The 25647-nt window shown below is 43.8% G+C and overlaps 1 protein-coding gene across 5 annotated transcripts in view; it reads left to right on the top strand.

Annotated features, from left to right (window-relative positions):
• birc6 (baculoviral IAP repeat containing 6) overlaps positions 1 to 25647 on the top strand; it is a 371663-nt gene that overhangs the window by 225618 nt on the left and 120398 nt on the right. For all 5 annotated transcript variants that reach the window (XM_072512201.1, XM_072512210.1, XM_072512218.1 and 2 more), the window contains 3 exons: positions 447 to 614; positions 4491 to 4664; positions 20786 to 20982. In XM_072512201.1, the coding sequence (XP_072368302.1) occupies positions 447 to 614; positions 4491 to 4664; positions 20786 to 20982 (539 nt within the window). The remainder of the gene's footprint in view (positions 1 to 446; positions 615 to 4490; positions 4665 to 20785; positions 20983 to 25647) is intronic.

The raw sequence follows: 25647 nt of genomic DNA on the forward strand, positions 1-25647 counted from the left end.
AAAGTCCAAGGGTACATTTTTTGCATATTCCTTCATTTTAAATTGGGAAGCATAACATCTTCAATTTCTCATCTCTATAGATGCCATTAACTTGACATCCCCTCTCAGGTAGGTTGTTCTGTGATTATGTAGGGAATGAGGTATCCTTGAGTGACTCTTAAAAGGCATTGTCTAAGCAAATAGGATCTTAATTTGGCCATTATAGTAATTTTTAAAAGCTCTCGAAGATATATAGGCAACTTTATGCTGCTTCCGACTGACTACTTTTTGTGTGTGCTCATAAATATTAACTCACCATCTCATTAACTGTGAAAGTTTTCAGTAGATTTGAACCAAGCTTCACTAATGCCGTCCTCTCATCAGACAGTGGAGTTCCTTTTTGTGCTTTTAACGGATGTTTCTTCTGAGTGTTTGTCACCTGGACTTACACTGTCATGCTTTATCAGGGCTGAAGTCCCAATCAAAGAGAGCTGTTTCATCTACACCTCCAAGGCCACCATCAAGAAGAGGAAGAGTGATGACTGACAAGTTGGCAACTGCCTCCTCATCTACAGAATCTGCTAACAAAACAATTAGTGTCCCTGTGTTCCATCTGTACCACAAACTTTTACCAGGTGAGTAAATGTTACGAGAGGATTAATACTCCTATTCCGCACTGTAGATTATAGCCTTCACTCTCAGAAGCATTTATCCCAAACTGATTACAGGTGATGAAGGAAGATGTGCCCATTGTTGTACCTGTAAAACCTCATATAAAATGTTTTTAATTTAGAGTACCAATCCATATTTTTCCAATTAAGGGGCAATTTAGCATGGCTAATCCACCTACCCTGCACATCTTTGGGTTGTGGGGGCGAAACCCATACAAACACTGTTGTTAACTTGCTGTTGTCCCTTAATTTGGCTCTGTTTAATTACGTTTGCTCATGAGTCACCAGGTATCTTGCGATACCGCCACAAGGTTCAAAACCGAATACTGATCAAAGACTCGATACACCAGATAGTAAGTTCAAAAGCAATGCTCATTTATTTACACACAGTCAAATCTACTCATGCATAAAACTCTACAACCTAAACTATCACTATTACTAAAAGCCTATACTTAGCTTCAGGTGCCCACTCAGTCAGAGGAACAATGGCCGTTTCTCGGTTCTGAGGCTGCTGGGTTGAGCTGTTTACAGGGCAGCAACTAGGAGCGTCTATCTCGTAGCGTGCGTAACTTGGAACTTACTTGGTCTGGCGTAGCTTTGGCAGGTCTCTCCTCGCTGAGAGCCAAGGCCAAGAGAAAGATTCTCTCTTGGAGAATCCTTTTTATACCCAAAGGGGCTTCGCGCGCTTTTGGGTGGGCCTTTAACTTGGCCCCAATTAATTGGGCCGTTTCCCAATCGTCCTTATCGATTTTCCTCCAATAGAGGGGTGGGTTCCCTGGTTGCTGGGCGTGTCCTAGGTGGCCGTTGGTTTGCTTTGTTTTAGTCTCCTCTGGCGCCAGGGTGTCATGTCTTAGCATTGTTTACCTAAATGTTGCCTTTTGTTCCCGGGGATAGCTCATTAGTATGTAGATGGTTCTGCAGTACTGGTCTTGTCTGAGAGCTACAGCTTTAATCAATAGACAGACCTTGCACCTGCTTACTTTTTCGGTATTGTCCAATTTTCCCTGCATTCTTTGCAAGTGTCCATTTTGTAATCGGGATGTGGTCATCCCAGATGGCTACAACACGGGTAGAATGTACAAACTCCACGCTTAATCCAGGATAGTCAGCAAGGATTTGTGTGGGGTAAGTCTTGCCACACAAGTATGATTGTATTCTTTGAGGAGGTAACTAAGTACATAGATGATGGTAGAGCAGTTGATGTCGTATACATGGATTTTAGTAAGGGGTTTGATAAGATGCCCCATGGTCGGCTCATTCAGAAAGTAAGGAGGCATGGCATAGAGTGGAATTTGGCCGATTGGATCAGTAACTGGCTATCACATAGAAGACAGAGGGTGGTGGTAGATGGTAAATTTTCATCTTGGAGCCCAGTCACCAGCGGTGTGCCACAGGGATCAGTGCTGGGTCCTCTGCTATTTGTGATTTTTATCAATGACTTGGATGATGGAGTTGAAGGTTGGGTTAGTAAATTTGCTAATGACACCAAGATTGGTGGAGTAGTGGATAATGTGGAGGGCTGTTGTAAGCTGCAAAGAGACATTGATAGGATGCAGAGCTGGGCTGAAAAGTGGCAGATGGAGTTTAACCCTGATAAGTGTGAGGTGATTCATTTTGGTAGGACAAATTTGAATGTGGATTACAAGGTTAACGGCAGGTTCTGAAGAATGTGGCGGAGCAGAGAGATCTCGGAGTTCATGTCCACAGATCTCTGAAAGTTGCCACCCAAGTGGATAGAGCCGTGAAGAAAGCCTATGGTGTGTTTGCATTTATTAACGGAGAGATTGAGTTTAAGAGCCGTGAGGTTATGCTGTAACTGTACAAGACCTTGGTTAGACCACATTTGGAGTATTGTGTGCCGTTCTGGTCACCTCATTATAGGAAGGATATGGAAGCATTGGAAAGTGTGCAAAGGAGATTTACCAGGATGCTGCCTGGATTGCAGGGTAGGTCTTACGAGGAAAGGTTGAGGGAGCTATGGCTTTTCTCATTGGATCGAAGGAGGATGAGAGGTGACTTAATTGAGGTGTATAAGATGATGAGAGGGATAGATAGAGTGGACGTTCAGCGACTTTTTCCTCGGCTGGATGTAGCTGTTACAAGGGGGCATAACTATAAGGTTCATGGTGGAAGATATAGGAGGGATGTCAGAGGTACGTTCTTTACAGAGAGTGGTTGGGGCGTGGAACGCACACCCAGCTATAGTAGTGGGAGTCGGACACTTTAGGAACTTTCAAGCGGTTATTGGATAGGCATATGGAGTGCACTAGAATGATTGGGAGTAGGTTGATTGGATCTTAGTTTCAGACTAGTTCGGCACAACATCGTGGGTCGAAGGGCCTGTACTGTACTGTACAGTCCTATGTTCCATGCTCCACACCAGAGCCGGGATAGAACCTGGGACCTTGGCGCCGTGAGACAGCAGTGCTAACCACTGTGCCACTGTGCTGCCCTAAAACCTCAAATACTTTAGACCAGTTTACTTACTCAAAGGTTTTACCTAGTGTCTTTATTAACGAGGAAACAAACCACAAATACAAGTTCAAAATTCTAATGACCCACAAAATACCAGAGGTACCCAAGATCAGTATACACCACCCATAAAGATGGCTTGGTAGGCTATGGATCTGATAGCTGAAATTCCTCTGGCCCGTATTTACAAAGGTGGTTCTCGCTGGCGGTCACTTGCTTCCGGTTTGGTCTGGTCTGGTTTTCACTTCTCCGACCTGGTCAAGATGACCTCACACACAGTCTTTGCTTTCGAGGTGTCCGGAGTACCTGTTTGTATCCCCCTCTCTTCACGCCCTTTTGCCATTTCCTCTGGCTTTCTGCCAATGATGCCTCGGGAGGGTGTCTCAGCTGCCAATGGTACGGTTGATAACCGTTTGCCAGGCCACCTGAGTCCGCCCAGGTGCCCCATCTCTGGTGGTGTGGGCTGCACATAACCTGTTCCCACATAAGGTAACAGTAGAAACCCTGGGTGACGGAAAGTCTGGCTTGATCTAGGCTACTGACAATAGACCTGTACACATCAGTAGGGTGCAATGATCTCCTTAATGGGTGATTGACGGGGCAGATCCAGACATATTCTGGCAGTTTGTATGTTGGTTGTGTATTTTACTTTGGTCAAATCTGAATTCCAACAGCCTGCCTGAGGTTTGACTGCAGTATGACTGCTGCTTTGGCACCAGATGTTGATTCTGGTTACTCTTTTGAGCTGAACTATGTCACTTCAGAAGGCAGTTAAGAGTCATTGGTGTGGGACTGGAGTCACCATGTGAGAACGACTATTTCCATCCCGAAGGGACATCTGTGAACCAGTTAGGGTTTTTCACAATCTGACATTCCCATGATCATTTTTACCAATGCCAGCCTGTTATTTCCTAGTAAGAAGTTTTACACCAGGTTTCCTAGATTTCCTAGATACTTCTAAAAACTGTTTCTCAAGTCTCCAAAGGTGATGTTCAGATTTGAATCTGTTTTCTGGATTGTTGTGCATGCCCCTGAATTATCAAGTAGCATAACTGCTACTACTACAGCACACCCATTTAGGTTTACCTTTGAGCTTGAACCACTCGTCAGCATTTGAGCGCATACCCTTGAGTTAATACTTCAGTGAATAACTTAAGAACTGTAAGACAAGACAGTGAAAACAATGTCTGTGCAAGTTGAGGTGCCTATTTTGTTTATTTTTACTCCGTGCTGATAGATTAGTAAGTCTATTGTACATTAATTTAGTACAAGGTAATAGATGTGTGACAGACTTTTTAAAACGTCCTTTTAAAATCATTTAATAATTGTTTAGATGTCTAAAAATAACAACCAGATGTTGTTTCCTAGGTCAACCACTGCCGGCAGAGGTGACACTAGCCCAGCTGTTAACTCTCTTGTATGACCGCAAACTCCCCCAAGGCTACCGGTCAATAGATTTGACTGTCAAACTTGGCTCTAAAGTAATCTGTGACCAAAGATTGTCGAAAACTGATTCATTTAAACGTCTTCGCACAGACAAAGGTATGATTCTTTTTCATAATCGCCCACATGCACACACATGCGTAGTCTTTGCACAGCAATAAAGTCTCCTCTCCCCTTTGTTTGCTGCCTACACGGTAACGCAGTCAGTATCAGCCTTAATGCTGGCAGGAGGAGGTCTGGTTTGGAGTTGGAAGATTTTTTTGCTTTGCTATCCCTCCAGCAGAATTTAGCAGAGAGAACTTCTGCAGAAATATGAGTCAGTGAAGTGCAGAAGTTGGGGTTTATTGAGGCTACAGAGAGATTATCATTTAGGCCAAGCTTTTAATTCTTGTCATCCAAAAGCTACAATTGGAAGTTTCTGGATGTAAGGTTTCTGAGGAAAGGTTGAGCATGTTGGGTGTATAGCCATTGAAATTAAAAAAAAAAAAAAAAAATTTAGAGTATCCAATTATTTTTTTTTTCGCAATTAAGGAACACTGAACCGAGCTGTGACCAGTGTTCTGGCGAAAAGAATAAATAGGGTGGTCAATAGGACTTTAAACTAAAGATTGGGGGGGAAGGGAAAGTCAGGGAACCAAGAGGTGAAGTAATCACTGGGAAGCGTAGCTGCTTAGGAATACAAAAAAGCACAAAAAGACAAAACTCAGGAGAGGTTACTATAGTCCCCATCCCACAAAATATGACACAGTGTATGGAAAGGCTCAGTAAACCAAGGCCCACCACACTAAGAAAACAAAAAGGGACGGTCAATCGAGAATTAAAGGTGCTATATTTAAATGCGCGCAGTGTACGGAACAAGGTAGATGAGCTTGTGGCCCAGATTGTGACTGGCAGGTATGATGTGGTAGGCATCACAGAGACATGGTTGCAGGAGGTTCAGGACTGGCATTTAAACATCCAGGGATTCACAACCTATCGAAAAGACAGGGAGGTGGGCAGAGGGGCGGGGTTGCCTTGTTAATTAGGAATGAAATTAAATCAATAGCACTAAATGACATAGGGTCAGATGCTGTGGAGTCTGTGTGGGTAGAGTTGAGGAACCACAAAGGCAAAAAAAACATAATGGGAGTTATGTACAGGCCTCCTAACAGTGGTCAGGACCGGGGGCACAAAATGCACCACGAAATAGAAAGTGCATGTCAGAAAGGCAAGGTCACAGTGATCATGGGAGACTTCAATATGCAGGTGGACTGGGTAAATAATGCTGCCAGTGGACCCAAGGAAAGGGAATTCATTGACTGTTTACAGGAGGGCTTTTTGGAACAGCTTGTGATGGAGCCTTCGAGGGAACAGGCCATTCTGGACTTAGTGTTATGTAATGAGCCAGACTTGATTAAAGATCTTAAAGTAAGGGAGCACTTAGGAGGCAGTGATCATAATATGGTTGAATTCAATCTCCAATTTGAAAGAAATAAGGTAGAATCAGATGTAAAGGTGTTACAGTTAAATAAAGGTAACTACAGGGGCATGAGGGAGGAACTGACGAAAATCGACTGGGAGCAGAGCCTAGTGGGAAAGACAGTAGAACAGCAATGGCAGGAGTTTCTGGGAGTAATTGAGGACACAGTACAGAGGTTCATCCCAAAGAAAAGAAAGGTTATCAGAGGGGGGATTAGGCAGCCATGGCTGACAAAGGAAGTTAGGGAATGCATCAAAGCAAAAGAGAAAGCCTATAATGTGGCAAAGAGTAGTGGGAAGTCAGAAGATTGGGAAGGCTACAAAAACAAACAGAGGATAACAAAGAGAGAAATAAGGAAAGAGAGGATCAAATATGAAGGTACGCTAGCCAGTAACATTAGGAATGATAGTAAAAGTTTCTTTAAATACATTAAAAACAAACGGGAGGCAAAAGTTGACATTAGGCCGCTCCAAAATGACGCTGGTAATCTAGTGATGGGAGACAAGGAAATAGCTGAGGAACTAAATAAGTATTTTGTGTCAGTCTTCACAGTAGAAGACATGAGTAATATCCCACCAATTCCGGAGAGTCAGGGGGCAGAGTTGAATATGGTAGCCATCACAAAGGAGAAAGTGCTAGAAAAACTAAGAGGTCTAAAAATTGATAAATCTCCGGGCCCAGATGGACTACATCCTAGAGTTCTAAAGGAGATAGCTGAAGAAATAGTGGAGGCGTTAGTTATGATCTTTCAAAAGTCACTGGAGTCCGGGAAAGTCCCAGAGGATTGGAAAATCGCTGTTGTAACCCCCCTGTTCAAGAAGGGAACAAGGAAAAAGATGGAAAATTATAGGCCAATTAGCCTAACCTCGGTTGTTGGCAAGATTCTAGAATCCATTGTTAAGGATGAGATTTCTAAATTCTTGGAAATGCATGGTCAGATTAGGACAAGTCAGCATGGATTTAGTAAGGGGAGGTCGTGTCTGACAAACCTGTTAGAGTTCTTTGAAGAGATAACAAATGGGTTAGACCAAGGAGAGCCAATGGATGTTATCTATCTTGACTTCCAAAAGGCCTTTGATAAGGTGCCTCATGGGAGACTGCTGAGTAAAATAAGGGCCCATGGTATTCGAGGCAAGGTACTAACTTGGATTGACGATTGGCTGTCAGGCAGAAGGCAGAGAGTTGGGATAAAAGGTTCTTTTTCGGAATGGCAACCGGTGACGAGTGGTGTCCCGCAGGGTTCAGTGTTGGGGCCACAGCTGTTCTCTTTATATATTAACGATCTAGATGACGGGACTGGGGGCATTCTGGCTAAGTTTGCCGATGATACAAAGATAGGTGGATGGGCAGGTAGTATGGAGGAGGTGGGGAGGCTGCAGAAAGATTTAGACAGTTTAGGAGAGTGGTCCAAGAAATGGCTGATGAAATTCAACGTGGGCAAGTGCGAGGTCTTGCACTTTGGAAAAAAGAATAGAGGCGTGGACTATTTTCTAAACGGTGACAAAATTCATAATGCTGAAGTGCAAAGGGACTTGGGAGTCCTAGTCCAGGATTCTCTAAAGGTAAACTTGCAGGTTGAGTCCGTAATTGAGAAAGCAAATGCAATGTTGTCATTCATCTCAAGAGGCTTGGAATATAAAAGCAGGGATGTACTTCTGAAGCTTTATAAAGCATTAGTTGGGCCCCATTTAGAATACTGTGAGCAATTTTGGGCCCCACACCTCAGGAAGGACATACTGGCACTGGAGCGGGTCCAGCGGAGATTCACACGGATGATCCCAGGAATGGTAGGCCTAACATACGATGAACGTCTGAGGATCCTGGGATTATATTCATTGGAGTTTAGGAGGTTGAGGGGAGATCTAATAGAAACTTACAAGATAATGAATGGCTTAGATAGGGTGGATGTAGGGAAGTTGTTTCCATTAGCAGGGGAGACTAGGACCCGGGGGCACAGCCTTAGAATAAAAGGGAGTCACTTTAGAACAGAGATGAGGAGAAATTTCTTCAGCCAGAGAGTGGTGGGTCTGTGGAATTCATTGCCACAGAGGGCGGTGGAGGCCGGGACGTTGAGTGTCTTTAGGACAGAAGTTGATAAATTCTTGATTTCTCGAGGAATTAAGGGCTATGGAGAGAGAGCGGGTAAATGGAGTTGAAATCAGCCATGATTGAATGGCGGAGTGGACTCGATGGGCCGAATGGCCTTACTTCCGCTCCTATGTCTTATGGTCTAATTTGGCGTGGTCAATCCACCTAACCTGCACACCTTTGGGTTGTGGGGATGAAACCCTCGCAGACACTGGGAGAATGTGCAAACTCCACACGGACAGTGACCCAGGGCCGGGATTCGAACCTGTGTCCTCAGTGCCGTAGTCCCAGTGCTAACCACTGAGCCACCGTGCTGCCCCCTGCCCATTGGAGCTTTGAAGAATGAGAGGTGATCTTATTGAAATGAATGAGATTCTAAGGGGATTTGACAGGGTGGATGGTCAGAGGATGCTTCCCATTGTGGAGGAGTTTAAAACTATGGGACACGGGTTAAAAATCTTCCATTTTAAGGCTGAGATGAGGAGAATATTTTCTGGGTGTTGTTATTCTGTGGAATTCTGTTCCCTAGAGAGTAATGGAGGCTAGGTCATTAAATATATTCATGGCTGTTTTTGATCAACCAGGATTATGGGGACAAACAGACAGGAAACTGGAGTTGGAGCCATAGTCAGATGAGCCACGACCTTATCGAATGGTCAAGCAGGCTCTTGGGGCCGAATGTCCTCCTGCTAATTCTTGTATTCTATGACCTATTGCCACCTCCATCTTGAAAGATAAGCTCAAGTTGGTTAATATTCCACAGATGGTATTCATGGAACCTGTCCCACAGCTGTCTATCCCTGGTATGCAAATTAACAGCGAGTGCGGGATCCAACCTTTGTAGAATCCCATTTCTGAAATGGATTTCAAAACCCTTGCCCATTTCTTAACTAGTTAGTTACATTAATTAATCATTTCTTTTTTTAAACTTAGAACTGTAAAATTTCAAACAAATTTGTAATTAAGTATGCATACAAAAGAGCAACTCTTCTGAATGATAACCTGAAAGACTCAAATCGGTGGGACTTTTACGTTCCAATGGAGAAGGTTAAAAGAGAATCTAGTAGAGGTTTTCACAATATAAAGGCTTTGTGAAACATTTCAAGTGGTTGTCAAATCGAAAGGAGGGGGCATACAGCCAGAATGATCACTGAAAATTAGATTTAAAATTTCATAAGTGACTACTGAAGCAACATTATAACAATTTAAGTAAAAGAAGAATGTGAGAGGGTATGGAGAAAACATAGGGAAATTAGATTGGAGTAGGGCCGCTCTCTCGTCTAGCATCGTCACAGTTATGGTGGGCAGATCGGTTTTCTATAGATCTATAATATGGCATTGGCATATAATCTATCTACTCATGGAACTGCATTTGCACAGAATTTCAATTGTTTAGATCAGTAAAACTATGGAAATAGTGCCTGACTTAATTTCTTTATTGCTCACTTAAAAAGACTAACCAGTCTTTTTACACATTTATATTAATATCTCTGTACAGATGGCTAGTTTCACTTGTACATGCAGTTTGGGCAATTGATGTATGGTTGTTGAAAGTAATTTCACAGTTTAAGAAATTTGATGTCTCAGGAATTTGTGGAAAGATTTAATCACTTCAGTAGTACTGCTGTTTATTGGGGCAGAAAAAAATCTAAATTAGTTCTGGTTGGAGAATAGCTCCAACCACATTTGTGTCACATTGAGCAAAACTGTTTTCCAATCCACACAGTTGAAACTGGGACTTGGGATCCCTGTGCTCCCCTTACATTCCCCTCCCCAATTCTGTTCCCTGCCCCTGTGAAGATGCAATTAATTTTCCAACATCTACGCTCTTTACTTACAGCTATTTTCTGCAGCTGGAAAAAGGGGCTTTGTGCATTTTACAGGCACACCTTAAATTTGTTCCTTTCTGTACATAATATTCCATTTTATCTGTAAGCATTACCTGGCACAATTGATTAGCTTTATAAGATTATAAAGGGATAGAGTGATGGTGTGGGCTTGGGTAGGGTGCTCTTTCCAAGGGCCGGTGCAGACTCGATGGGCCGAATGGTCTCCTGCACTGTAAATTCTATGATCCTATGATTATAGGAGCAGAATTAAACCATTCGGCCCAAGGAGTCTGCTCCATTTCGATCATGGCTGATATGTTCCTCATTCCCATTCTCATGCCTTCTCCCCCATATTAATCAATAAATCCCCTTATTAATTAAGCTGCTGTTACCTACAGGGCTACAGACCAAGAGCTGGAAGGTGGAATTACACAGAATGGTTCTTAGAACATAAGGAGTAGGCAATTTAGCCTCTCGAGCCTGCTCCACCATTCAGTATGATCATGGCTGATCTCATCATGGCCTCACCGTCCTATCCGTTCTCCATAACCCGTCAACCCATTACTAATTAAAAATCTGTCTTAACTCCTCAAATTTACTCATTGTCCCAGCATCCACCGCACACTGGGTGGCAAATTCCACAGATTCACGGCCCTTTGGGAGAAGTAGTTTCTCCTCCGTTCTGTTTTAAATTTGCTACCCCTTATCCTGAGACTATGACCTCTTGTCCTAGAATGCCCCACAAAAGGAAGCATCCGCTCCTGCTCCCTTTCTCACTTAGATTTTCTCACTTCCACCTTCTCTGTCATTCACTATCTCCCCTGCCCACCGCCAACAACCTGCAGGACTTTCTCTAGCAGTTTCTTTTTTTAAATTATAAATTTAGAGCACCCAATTCATTTTTATTCCAATTAAGGAACAATTTAGTGTGGCCAATCCACCTACTCTGCACATCTTTGGGTTGTGGGGGGGTGAAACCCATGCAAACACGGGGAGAATGTGCAAACTCCACACGGACAGTGACCCAGAGCCGGGATCGAACCTGGGACATCAGCGCCATGAGGCAGCAATGCTAACCACTATGCCACCATGCTGCCCCCTCTAGCAGTTTCATACATATCTGATTGTACTGATGGTGCAACTATTTCCAGTATCGCTCCTTGTGCATCCTTTACATTGTTGTTGCCCACATTCTTTTCTAGCTTCATCTTTATTGCAAGAGGATTGAGTATAGGAGAGATGCCTCACTTCAATGACTTTAGTGTGATCTCACCTGGACGATTGTGTGCAGTTTTAGTCTCCTTCCGAGGGAAAGATATACCTGCCATAGAGGGAGTACAACAAAGGTTCACTAAATTAATTCCCGGGATGGGGGGATTGCCCTATGAGGAATAATTTCATAATCTGGACCTTTTATTCTCTTGAGTTTTGAAAAAAGATAGGTGATCTCATTTCAAACCAGCCACAGCGCTCTACAGGGTAAATGAGGAATGATGTATCCCCTGGCTGGGGTGTCTCAAGTCAAGGGACACAGTCTCAGAATAAGGGGCAGATGAGGAGGAATTTCTTCACTCAGAGGGTGCTGAATCTTAGGAATTCCCTTCCTCTGAGGGCTGTGGAGGCTCAGTTATGAGTAGCTCAGTCATGGGTATGTCCAAGAGTGAGATTGATCGGTTTCTACATTTTTTTTTTTCTCTAACTTTAGAGTACCTAATTCATTTTTTCCAATTAAGGGGCAATTTAGCGTGGCCAATCCACCTACCCTGCACATCTTTGGGTTGTGGGGGTGAAACCCACGCAAACACGGGGAGAATGTGCAAACTCCACACAGACAGTGACCCAGAGCCGGGATCGAACCTGGGACCTCGGTGCCGTGAGGCTGCAGGACTAACCCACTGCGCCACCGTGCTGTCCTCGGTTTCTACATATTAAGGGATAAGGGGGATAATGCAGGAAAATGGTGTTGAAGTAGAAGATCAGCCATTATAGAAACATAGAAAATAGGTGCAGGAGTAGTCCATTCAGCCCTTCGAGCCTGCATCACCATTCAATATGATCATGGCTGATCATGCAAATTCGGTATCCCACTCCCGCTTTCTCTCCACACCCCTTGATCCCTTTAGCTGCTAGGGCCACGTCCAACTCCCTCTTGAATATATCCAACGAACTGGCCCCGACAGCTTTCTGTGGTTGAGAATTTAACAAGTTTATAACTCTGAGAGAAGTTCTTCTTCATCTCAGTCCTGAATGGCTTACCCCTTATTCTTATGATGTGACCCCCTAATTCTGGGTGCCCCAACGTCAGGAACGTTCTTCCCGTATCTTGCCTGTCCAGTCCCATCAGGATTTTATATGTTTGTATGAGATTCCCCCTCATTCTTCTAAATTCCAGTGAGTACAAGCCCAGTTGATCCAATCTTTCTTCATATGTCAGTCCTGCCATCCCAGAAATTAGTCTGGTGAACCTTTGCTGGACACCCTCAATGGCAAGAATGTCCTTCCTCTAACTAGGAGACCAAACCTGCACACAATACTCGAGGTTGACCTCACCAAATATAACTGCAGCAAGACATCCCTTGTCCTATAGTCAAATACTCAATCTATGAAGGCCAGCATGCCATTAGCTTTCCTCACCGCCTGCTGTACCTGCATGCCAACCTTCAGCGACTGTTCCACCAAGACACCCAGGTCTCATTGCACTTCCCCTTTTCCAAAACTGCCACCATTCAGATGATCTGCCCTCCTGTTTTTGCCACCAAAGTGGATAACCTCACATTTACCCACATTATATTGCATTTGCCAATTATTTGCCCACTCAGCCAGCCTGTCCAAGTCACCATGCAGCCTTTTTGTATCCTTCACAGCACACACTGCCACCCAGCTTAGTGTCAATTGCAAATTTAGAGATATCGCATGCAATTCCTTCGTCCAAATCATTAATGTATATTGTGAAGAGCTGGGGTCCCACTGAACACTGCGGCACCCCACTAGTCACTGTCTGCCACTCTGAAAAGGACCCGTTTATTCCCATTCTCTGCTTCCTGTCTTCCAACCAGTTCTCAATCCACATCAATATATTTGCCCCCAGTACCATGAGCTTTAGTTTTGCTCACTAATCTGTTGAGTGGGACCTTGTCAAAAGCCTTTTGAAAGTCCAGATACACAACATCCACTGATTCACCCTTGTCCACTCTACTGGTCAAATCCTCAAAAGATCCTGAAGATTTGTCGAGCATGATTTCCCTTTAGTGAATCCACGCTGACTTGCATCGATCCTGTTCCTGCCTTCCAAATGCTTGGTCATCCTTAATAATTTACGCCAGCATTTTCCCCTTCACTGATGTCAGGTTAAGGGGCAGCACGGCAGCACAGTGGGTAGCACTGTTGCTTCACAGTTCCAGGGTCCCAGGTTCGATTCCTGGCTTGGGTCATTGTCTGTGTGGAGTCTCCATGTTTTCCCCGTGTCTGCGTGGGTCTCCTCTGGGTACTCCGGTTTCCTCCCAAAAGTCCCGAAACTCGTGCTATTAGGTAATTTGGACATTCTGAATTCTCCCTCAGTGTACCCGAACAGGCGCCGGAGTGTGGCGTCTAGGGGCTTTTCACAGTAACTTGATTGCAGTGTTAATGTAAGCCTACTTGTGATGATAAAGATTATTTTTTAAAAACTGGCCTATAATTCCCCATTTTCACTCTCCCTCCTTTTTGAAAAAGTGGGGTTACATTAGCTACCCTCCAATCCATTGGAACTCTTCCAGAGTCAATAGAATGCTGGAAAATGATCACAAAGCATCCACTATTTCTAGGGCCACTTCCTGAAGTACTCTGGGTTGCAGAGCAGCAGGCTCTGGGGACTGATCGGATTTTAATTCCCTCAATTTCCCCAATACAAGTTCCAGACTAATAAGGATTTCCTTCAGTTCCTCCTTCATGCTAGACCCTCTGTCCCCTAGTATTTCCGGAAGGTTATTTGTGTCCTTAGTGAAGACCGATCCAAAGTATTTGTTCAGCTGGTCTGCCATCTCTTTGTTGCCCATTATGAATTCACCTGATTGTAAATGAAAGGGACCTACATTTGTCTTCACTAGTCTTTTTCTCTTCACATATCTATCGAAGCTTTAGCAGTCAGTTTTTATGTTTTCTGTAAGCTTACTCTCATATTCTATTTTCCCCCTTCCAAATTAAACACTTTGTCCTCTGCTGAATTTAAAATTTCTCCCAGTCCTCAGGCTTGCTGCTTTTTGTGGCCAATTTATATGCCTGCTCTTTGGCTTTAACACTATCCCTGTTTAGCCATGATTCAGCGACCTTCCCTGTCTTGCTCTTGCGTCAGACAGGCATGTACAATTGTTGAAGTTCATCTTTAAATGTGTTCTTTAAATGTCTGCCATTGCCTATCCACCGTCAACCCCTTAAGTATCCTTTGCCAGCTTATCTTAGCCAATGCATGCCTCATACCATCAAAGTTAGCTTCCTTTAAGTTCAGGACCCTAGTCTCAGACGTAACTGTGTCACTCTACATCTTAATGAAGAATTAATAATGATAATCGCTTATTGTCACAAGTAGGCTTCAATGAAGTTACTGTGAAAAGCCCTTGGTCGCCACATTCCCCGGCGCCTGTTCGGGGAGGCCGGTACGGGAATTGAACCCGCGCTGCTGGCCTTGTTCTGCATTACAAGCCAGCTGTTTAGCCCACTGTGCTAAATCAGCCGTACCCCGTATTATGGTCACTCTTCCCTAAAGGACCTCGCGCCACAACATTGCTAATTAATCCTCTCTCATTGCACAATTCCCAGTCTCGAATGGCCTGCTCTCTAGTTGGTTCCTCGACATATTAGCCGAGAAAACCATCCCTTATACATTCCAGTAAATCCTCCTCCATCGCATTGCTATCAGTTTGATTAGCCCAATCAATATGCAGATTGAAGTCACCCATAATAACTGCTGTACCCTTAGTGGATGCATCTCAAAAATAAATTTAGAGTCCCCAATTCATTTTTTCCAATTAAAGGGCAATTTAGCATGGCCGATCCACCTAGCCTGCACATAGAACATACACTGCAGAAGGAGGGCATTCGGCCCATCGAGTCTGCAACAACCCACTTAAGCCCTCACTTTCACCCTATCCCCATAACCCAATACCCCTCCTAACCTTTTTGGCCACTAAGGGCAATTTATCATGGCCAATCCACCTAACCTGCACATCTTTGGGTTGTGGGAGTGAAACCCACGCAAACACGGGGAGAATGTACAAACTCCACAAGGATAGTGACCCAGAGCTGGGATCGAACCTGGGACCTAGGCGCCATGAGGCAGCAGGGCTAACCCACTGTGCCACCGTGCTGCCCTTTTAATTTCCTATTTGATGCCATCCCCATCTTCACAACTACTGTTTGTTGCTCTGTACACAACTCCCACTAACATTTTTTTGCCCTGTGGTGTCCCGCAGCTCAGCCCATAGAGATTTCACATCGTCGAGGCTAATGTCCTTCCTTCCTATTGCGTTAATCTCCTCTTTAACCAGCAACGCTACCCCCACCTCCTTTTCCTTTCCTTTTACCTTTCCTGAATATTGAATACCCCTGGATGTTGAGTTCCCATCCTTGGACACCCTGGAGCCAGGTCTCTGTGATCCCAATTACATCATATTTGTTGATGATTGTCAGAATAGTTAATTTATCAACCTTATTTCAAATGCTCCTTGCATTGAGCCACAGAGCCTTCAGGCTTGTTTTTTTAACATTTATCGCCCTTTTAGAATGATGATGTAATGTGGCCCTTTTGATTTTTGTCTTTGGTTTCTCTGCCTTCCACTTTTTCCTTTACTGCCTTTTGTTTCTGTCCCCACCTTACTTTCCTCCGACTTCCTGCATTGGTTCCCATCCCCCTGCCAAATGAGTTTAAACCCTTCCCAACAGCACTGGAGTCCTCCTCCTCTCCTCCCCCCCCAGGACATTGATTCAGGTCCTGTCCAGGTGCAGACTGTCAGGTTTGTATTGGTCCCCACCTCCCACAGAACTGGTTCCAATGTTCCATGAATTTGAATCCCTCCCTCTCGCACCAACCCTCAATCCACATATTCATGTTGGCTATCCTGCCATTCCTACTTTAACTAGCATGTGGCACTGGTAGCATCCTGAGATTACCACCTTTTGAGGTCCTGCTTTTTAACTCCGAACTACCTAAATTTAACTTGTAGGACCTCATGCCGTTATTTACCTACATTGTTGGTGCCGATATGCGCCACTACAGCTGGCTGTTCACCCTCCGCCTCCAGAATGCCCTGCAGCCGCTCCGAGACATCCTTGACCCTTGCACCAGGGAGGCCACACACCATCCTGGAGTCTCGTTTGCAGAAATGCCTGTCTATTCCCCTTACAATTGAATCCCCTATCACTATGGCCCTGCTGCTCTTTTCCCTGCCCTCCTGTGCCGCAGAGCCAGCCACAGTGCCATGAACCTGGCTGCTGCTGCCTTCCGCTGGTGAGCCATCTACCCCAACAGTATCCAAAACGGTATATCTGTTTTGGAGGGAGGTGACCTCAGGGGATCCCTGCACTGCCTTCCTACTCTTCCTCTGTCCGGTGGTCACCCATTTCCTATCTTCCTCAGTAATTCTTATCTGCGGTGTGACCAACTTACTGAATGTGCTATCCACGATTTCCTCAGCCTCGCGGATGATCCGAAGTGAATCCAGCTGCAGCTCCAGAGCTGTCGAACGGTCTTGACAGGAGCTGCAGTTGGACACACTTCCTGCACATGAAGGCGTCAGGGGCGTGAATCATAGAATTTACAGTGCAGAAGGAGGCCATCCGGCCCAGTGAGTCTGTACCGGCCCTTGGAAAGAACACCCTACCTAAGCCAACATCCCCACCCAACCTTTTTTTTTTTTTTTGGAGACTAAAGGGCAATTTAGCGTGGCCAATCCACCTAACCTGCACATCTTTGGACTGTGGGAGGAAGCCGGAGCATCCGGAGGAAACCCACGCACACACGGGGAGAACGTGCAGACTCCGCACAGACCGTGACCCAAGCCAGGAATCGAACCATGGACCCTGGAGCTGTGAAGCAACTGTGCTAACCACTGTGCTACCGTGCCTCCCCATCTGGCACTGGTCGCATCCTGAAATTACTACCTTTTGAGGTCCTGCTTTTTGGTTCAGTGAATGGTGGGGGCAGACTCGAAGGGCTGAATGGCAGACTCCTATTTTGTATGTTCATATCCCCAAGGTGCAGTATGTCATTGTGGAGTAATAATCTGCTGTGCCACAGCATTCAGCTCTGTTCATGTTATCTTTCACTCCTCCTGCCCTCCCACCCCACATTATTTGGTCTCACCCAGGTGGCTAAGTACTGTGATTGAGCAGAAGCCTCTCAATTGGACTCATTTTTTTCTTTTAATGAAAATCCACTAAAGCCAGTTATGCAAGGACTGTGCACTGGTTATGCGGTGTACATAAATGGTGCATTTCATAATTTTGTTTTGCACATCCTTTGCAAACACATTGGTAGATTTAGAAAGTGCATCATTCACAGAATTAGCAGTCTTTATGTATTCTCTGTTCCTCGTAACATAGAAAACAGGCAGCCCGCATATGCAGCAGGGAAAGTACACCAGAGGTTACTTAGATCCAGGACAAAGTAGAATAATTCTCAGTCAAACCCGCTCCGATGACCACTGGCTTATTCGGGATATTCCAAGGCCACTGGCTGACTTAAATTCTGTTCTAGAATACTGGTCGACAGCTAAGTTGGGGCCAGAACATGCAAATTTTCTCAGCAAAGGCGTTAATTTTTCCCAGCTATTGAGTCCAAATTGTGCACCGCAATGAGTAATAGAATCCTATCTGGTGTACTGGCAGTGCTTTACCTAGAGACTGCAGGCAGGTAACAAATAGTGTGCAGTGGTTACCTGTCAGGAATGTATATTGTGTATCAGAGAAGTGGTGCAAAACAATCTAGCTCCAATTTCAGAAATGACCGTGCCTGGAATTTGACAGGTGGGTCTGTCACAGGAATAATAATATCCTCATCCCTGACCATATTCAGGATATAATGAAGAAACACAGTCCACAAAGGTTGGTGAAGTCCTCGCCTGCCTCTGGTGTGTGCCTCCCCCCCCACATTTCCTGCTAATTAGATGACAAGAGCTGCTGCAGAAGTTCAAGAATAAACTTCACGTGACAGCAAACTTACCGATAGAATTTAAGATTGAGGACGGTAGCCACCTGGTCCAGCAGGAAGGGGAGCTCACAGTCTCATTAGCAAACAGGCTATCTCTCAGCCTAAATGCTGTTCAATAGTTACCTTTGTCATTTAAAAAAAAAAAAAATTTAGAGTACCCAATTAATTTTTTCCCATTATGGGGCAATTTAGCGTGGCCAATCCACCTAGCCTGCACATGTTTGGGTTGTGGGGGCGAAACCCACGCAAACACTGGGAGAATGTGCAAACTCCACACGGACAGTGACCCAGAGCCGGGATTGAACCTGGGACCTCGGCGCCGTGAGACAGCAGTGCTACTCACTGTGCCACCGTGCTGCCCCACTTTGTCATTTTAACCTATAGTTACGAGCTCCCCATCCACCAAAACTCTCATCTATTAATTCAGTTCTGGCCTCTGCAATTTAGCATGTAACTGTTGTCTGCAATCCCCTGTTCCTTACCACTACATCTGGTGGAAGGGGTTTCAGGCTGCTTGTCCTGCTTCTTGGAATTCCCCCTGTAAATTCTACAAAAAACCTTTTGAAAAAACAATGAATCTCCTCAACTGACAATTTGTGATGACCCCTTCCTATTCTCTCCCTTTTCTTGCTTGGTGGCTGATTTTCACGCCCCTTTTTGAAGTTCTTGAATAAATGCAAATCTATGGTGGTATGGAAATGCTTGTGCATTTTTCCTGTAGCATGTGTTAATTTGATCATTTTTTTGATGTGACAAGTCTTAATGCTTTGAGCAAATATTTGGCAGAATTAAATGAAAAATTTCCATGTGGTGCACAATATTAATGGCTTCCCCAGCACAAAGGAGAACGCAGCAAAGAAGTTTTACAAGGACGATGGCAGAAATACATGTGTATACATATTGGGAAAGGATTGACAGGCTGTCTCTCTTTTCCCTTGGTGGGTGAGGGGGGGTTGGGGAAGAGAGAGAGGAGAAAGAAGACTGAGGGCTGACCTAATAGAAGTCTTTAAAATCATGAAGGGTTTTGTTTTGGTGGCTACAGAGAGACTGTTTCCTCTTGTGGGGATGAATATGACGAAGAAATCAAATAGGAAATTTGGCAAGAACGTCTTTACCCAGAGAGGTGTGAAGGTGAAACTGATTATCACCAGGAGTCATTGAAGTTACACTCGTGCCAGGCAATGACTATCTCCTACAAGACAGGATCTAACCATCACCCCATGATGTTCAGTGACATTACCTTCGCTGAATCCCCCACTATCATGGCAGCATGGTAACACAGTGGTTAGCACTGTCTTCACAGGGTCGATGCCCCACTGGGTCACTGTCTGTGCGGAGTCTGCACCTTCTCCCTGTGTCTGCATGGGTTTCCTCCGGTTTCCTCCCAGAGTCCAAAGACATGCAGGTTAGGTGGATTGGACATGCTAAATTGCCCTTCGTGTCCAAAAATTAGGCCTGTCCACCATCTACAAGGCATAAGTCAGGAGTGTAATGGAATACCCTCCACTTGCCTGGGTGAGTGCAGCCCCAACAACACTCAAGAAGCTCGACACTGTCCAAGACAAAGAAGCGGGCTTGATTGCTACCCCTTCCACAAACATTCAAACCCTTCACCACTGACGAACAGTGGCAGCAGTGTGTATCATCTACAAAATGCACTGCAGTAACTCACCAAGGTTCCTTAGACAGTATCTTCCAAACCCACAACCACTACCATCCAGAAGTACAAAAGCAATAGATACCTGGGAACCCCACCACCTGGAGGCTCCCCTCCAAGTCACACACCACCCCGGCTTGGAAATATGTCGCCGTTCCTTCACTGTTGCTGGGGTAACATCCTGGAACTCCCTCCCTAACAGCATGAGTGTGTACCTACACCTCGGGCTGCAGTGGTTCAAGAAGACAGCTCACCACGACCTTCTGAAGGGCAACTAGAGATGGGCAATAGATGCTGACCTAATCAGCGACGCCCACATCCCGTAAAGTGAATTTTTTAAAAAGTGAAAAGTATAGATGAATTTAAGGGGAAGCTGGATGAGTATCTGAGGGAGACGGGAATAGATAGATGAAGTAAGATGACAGATAGCTTGGATGGAATATGTGCTGGCATGGAAACGTTGGGCTGAATGGCCTGTTTCTGTGCTGCATACCCTAGAAAATCCTATGTGAATAGGTTGAGCTGTTCCAAGCCCAAATAAATATGGAAAAAGTTTATTTGTACCGTAAAATCTCAAAATAATTGAAACCTGGGTTTCCTTGAATTGATATCGAATTTTAAATTGCTTCTTTAAATTTAGAATCATTTAATGAATGGAGTCTGAACGTCTGATTCATTCTGCAGAACTGTCTGGATAATCGAAACTAAATTTAAAACACAGCTTTCCAATCAAACCTCAACAACAAGTAGTGATAATGTTGGGAGTATTACAACATAGCCTCAGACGTTTGATCAAGTTTTCAGACTCCTAATTACATTTTAAATGTAATTCTGTAACAGTTGCTCAGTTATGTGACCTCTTTGTAACCTTTATCAGTGCACGTTTCTTTTCGTTCCCTTGTATGACTCTTAATGAATCGATTCAAAACTGTCCCTTGCTGTGGCAGTATTGCTTTATATTTTTCATGTATTGGGAGGCTAATTTATATCCACTATTTTATGTAGAGCTTGGAGAAGGCCTGACCAGCTGTCCTGAAGATGAAGCGTTGCAACCAAGTGATGACTGCATAGATAGTGCCCTGGATGAGTCTTTGCTGGAAACTAACCCAATCCAGTCTCCACTTCAGGTGTTTGCTGGCATGGGTGGGCTCGCACTCATAGCAGAAAGGCTGCCAATGTTGTATCCTGATGTTATCCAGCAAGTAAGTGATATATTTGCTGATGTATTCTGCAATCATTCATCACACCCTCCTGACATGTTAGGCACTTGAGATTTTGCCATGCCCTCGTACGTTTTTATAAAATTTCAGAGTACCCAATTAATTTTTTCCAATTAAGGGGCAATTTAGCGTGGCCAATCCACCGATCCTGCACATCTTTGGGTTGTGGGGGCAAACCCCACGCAAACACTGGGAGAATGTGCAAACTCCACACGAACAGTGACCCAGAGTCTGGTTCGAACCTGGGACCTCAGCGCTGTGAGGCAGCAGTGCTATTCACTGCACCACCGTGCTGCCCCCCACTTTTCCCAGTTGAAGATTGACATGCTGACATATCACTGCTCCAGTTATGATGCTAAAGAGTGTTGAACCATAAAATTCTTGATGTCTGTTGAGCTGCTGAGGGTCAATAATTGAGTGCTCCTCTCGAAGCAACAAAAAGGAGAGAGAAAATTGGCCCTGATGAGTGGCACAGCAGGAACGTAAGATGACATAAAATAGAAGATACAAATCCTTGATATGATGAATTTCAGATGAGAGGTGCTTTTTAAATTTCCTGCATATTCTGGTACTTCCAGCACATGAACACAACGCTTTGCACAGTTAAACATTTCCACTGAAATTGCTGCATGTCGATTGTCTAGTACTGGATCTAACCAGCACTCGAAAATTGCCAATTTATAGTAAAAACCATTTTTGGGAATTTGCTGAAAGCAGCTCTATCTTGCTAATTTCCAGTTTACTAGTCCCAGTTTATTTGAAGAAGTACCTGTGCTGCCATTTTAAACTTTCCTAACATCTGATGGAACTCTGTACCTTTTGCATTCTGTCCCAGAATGTTGCATTGGCCTTAAAATGTTTGACTAATACCGTCCTGACTGTAGTGGGCTACTACTTCATTTGGTTTTGCTTTTGCTCGATGAAGCAGGTCTAATATTTTCAAGCTTGGGTTATAATTCAACAGTAATAAACGTTCTTGCGTCAGTCGAATTATGTTGCGACTGATTCTTAAAATGAATAAATGCTTTTGAGATATGATGTGGAATACTCAGATGGCAAATGGCTGAATTAACAATGAAAGATCAATTTTCTAAATAATGGAGCTTTCTATGTAGGAGCTATCCCATTCTGGTTGGTGCAAAAGCTGCTGAATCCTATAATCGTGACCAACAGCAGGATTTTGCAAATCTGTTTGTCTGAATATTTGATTTAAATTTAGGTTCCCAGTGAAATAGAATTCAAAAAGCTTGTAATTGCCTGAACATTTTGAACCTTGAGGGAGATACCAGTTGAACCTCCCTGAGAAATGAACAAAAAAAGCGTTGCCCGTTTGAGACTCTGATTCGATTGATTGTGACAATTATTAAGTCAATTACATGACTGAATTCACTATCATTTAAATATTTGAATTTGGTTGTACAGGAAAAGAAAAATTATTTCAAAGCTGCTGTTCAGCTGCAGTTGTACATTCTGTTGATGAATGTAGTCAGTTTATTCATTTTTAAGAGCAATTGTGTAACTGCAGTGCTCTTACAGCTTTTACAGTGAAACTATTGAGATTTTGTTGAATGAACAGATATAGGGCAAATAGTGGAAAGCCAAGGATGTTTATAAATTATGTAATGGATGATTAACTGTGGGGAATAATGTTTTAACAATTTACGTAATGTATTGATTCAAAACAACAAATGATATTTTGTACATAGAAACATCAAGCTAAGTATTACAGTGCAAATGTTGTAATTCTAATGCTATTTTCAGACTCCATTTCGACCCAGCTTGGAAACCTTTTGCCTCTATTCAGTTTTTCTAAAGAAGTTAGCTACAATTTATGTTAGCTACCCACATTCTGTGTTAGAAAGGAGAGGTGCAACATTAAGTGTTACCAGAGCAGATATTATGGTGTCCGAGATCAAATTATTGCTGGTTGCTTGCTCCTTTTGCCTCTATTATTTTCATACTTAAAGTTATGGGCTCTAGTCGCCCTGAAATAGAATAAATATTGGGGTGGTTGTATGATTTCCAGCCAAATTCACAAAAGACTAATAAAATTGTATACTTGGATCCTTCCTTTTTTTTGTTATAAATTTAGAGTACCCAATTAATTTTTTCCAATTAAGGGGCAATTTAGCGTGGCCAATCCACCCACCCTGCCATCTTTGGGTTGTGGGGTTGACACCCACGCAGACACGGGGAGAATTTGCAAACGCCACACGGACAGTGACCCAGAGCCTGGATCGAACCTGGGACCTCGGCGCTGTGAGACTACTTCGTGCTGCCCTACTTGGGGCCTTCCTGAGTCATGTGACTTTCCTGTGGCCTTGTAGTTTTCAGAGAATATAATTTCAATACAACATTTGTCAGCATTGATTTCAAAATTTAAAAAATGTTGAGTGGAGTAATTTTAATTGGATCCAGATGGTATCTGGAAACTAATGAAGCTTTGCTGCCCTCATCAGTCATGTGGTGCATGAACCCCTCAATTTAAATTAGTTCCACCAGTCATCCATTTACTCTTTAAATTTGTATGACTGTTAAAGCTATTCTCTCCATTGTATGATTACCTATATTGAAAGAAACAATTTTAATGGTCTCTTGTAGGTCTGCTTTTTAAATATCTGTTCAACAGATAGTTAAACTATTCACCTCCATCAGTTTTGTCTTTCTCTTACAATCTGCAGGCTTTTAAACCTCGGCCTTGATTCATCTAATTGTTCCACCGTTCATTTGATGATTCTTGCTTTGGAGATTCCCCCCTCTTTTGGGCCTTCCCTGTTTCTCCCACCTGGAAAACAGCTTCACTGTAGCAGTGATATGCTGCCTATGCTCAAATGCCACTTCATTTCAGATCCCTTATTTTAACAGCCACCCTTTTGCCACTCATTCCCGCAACTTTAATTTGGCAACATTCACAGATAGATTATTTTATCCTTGCCCACTGTCGAGCTGTTGTTAGTGTTGAAATATTATTGACTTTATTATTATCGGGCAGGAGATACAGAAGTCTGAGAACACTCGTGAACAGACTCAAAAACAGCTTCTTCGCCACTGTTACCAGACTCCTAAATGACCCTCTTATGGACTGACCTCATTAACACTACACCCTGTATGCTTCATCCGAAGCCGGTGCTTATGTAGTTGCATTGTATACCTGTGTTGCCCTATTATGTATTTTCTTTTATTCTCTTTTCTTCCCATGTACTCAATGATCTGTTGAGCTGCTCGCAGAAAAATACTTTTCACTGTACCTCGGTACACGTGACAATAAACAAATCCAATCCAATCCGATATGTACTTTTAACTTCATATTTTTTTAAAATTCATTTACGGGATGTGGGTGTCGCTGGTTAGGCCAGCATTTATTGCCCAGCCCTAGTTGCCCGTCAGAACGTGGTGGTGATGAGTTGCCGTCTTGAACCGCTGCCGTCCTTGAGGTGTAAGTACACCCACTGTGCTGTTAGGAAGGGAGGGAGTTCCAGAATTTTGACCCAGCAACGGTGAAAGAACGGCGATATATTTCCAAGTGTTGAGTGACTTGGAGGGAAACCTGCAGGTGGTGAGGTTCCCAGGTGTCTACTGCTCTTGTCCTTCTAGATGGTAGTGGTCGTGAGTTTGGGAGGTGCTGTCTAAGAAACCGTGGTGAGTTACTGCAGAGCATCTTGTAGATGGAACACACGGCTGACATTGTTCGGTGGTGAAAGGTTAGAATGTTTGTGGAAGGGGGAACAATCAAGCAGGCTGCTTTGTCCTGGATGGTGTCGAGCGTCTTGAGTGTTGTTGGAACTGCATTCATCCAGGCAAGTGGAGAGTATTCCAGTACACTCTAACTTGTGCCTTGTAAATAGTGGACAGGCTTTGGGGGAGCCAGGAGGTGAGTTACTCGCCGTACGACTCCTAGCCTTTGACCTGCTCCGGTAGGCACAGTATTAATATGGCTAGTCTAGTTCAGTTTCTGATCAATGGTAAACCCCAGGATGTTGATTGTGGGGGATTCAGCGATGGTAATGTCATTGAATGTTAAGAGGCAATGGTTAGATCCTCTCTTGTTGGGTGTTGTCATTGCCTGCCACTTGTGTGGCGCGAATGTAACTTGCCACTTGTCAGCCCAAGCCTGGATATTGCCCATGTTTAAGGACATTGTGCCATGTTTTCAGTTCCTAAATGATCTGTGCTGCACAACCAACACCACCATCCTCTATTTTTAATGTTTGTTCAAGGACAACTTGGGCTATCAAAATCTTATTCTGAACCTAGAATGACTCATCCATTGTTGCTGAAATGCATTGCAAACTAAGGAACTACAGTCCTGAAAGATTGTATAAAATAACTTCTGGCTTGCTTTTTAATGGAGGACTTTAATATCTTAATACTGGTGAGTTGCTTTTAGCCAATTTCATAGAGCCAGAAGTGAAATGAAATAAATCTTCAAAACCATATGTATAATTTGTTGGTGAATTTAAAGATGAATAATGTTAAGGGATAATATGGACTCAACTAGTTGATCGACAATTATTAATAATAATAATAATCGCTTTTTGTCACAAGTAGGCTTCAATTAAGTTACTGTGAAAAGCCCCGAGTCGCCACATTCCGGCGCCTGTTCAGGGAGGCTGGTACAGGAATTGAACCCGCGCTGCTGGCATTGTT

The sequence above is a fragment of the Scyliorhinus torazame genome, chromosome 1, assembly GCF_047496885.1.
Source record: "Scyliorhinus torazame isolate Kashiwa2021f chromosome 1, sScyTor2.1, whole genome shotgun sequence".
NCBI lineage: Eukaryota > Metazoa > Chordata > Chondrichthyes > Carcharhiniformes > Scyliorhinidae > Scyliorhinus > Scyliorhinus torazame.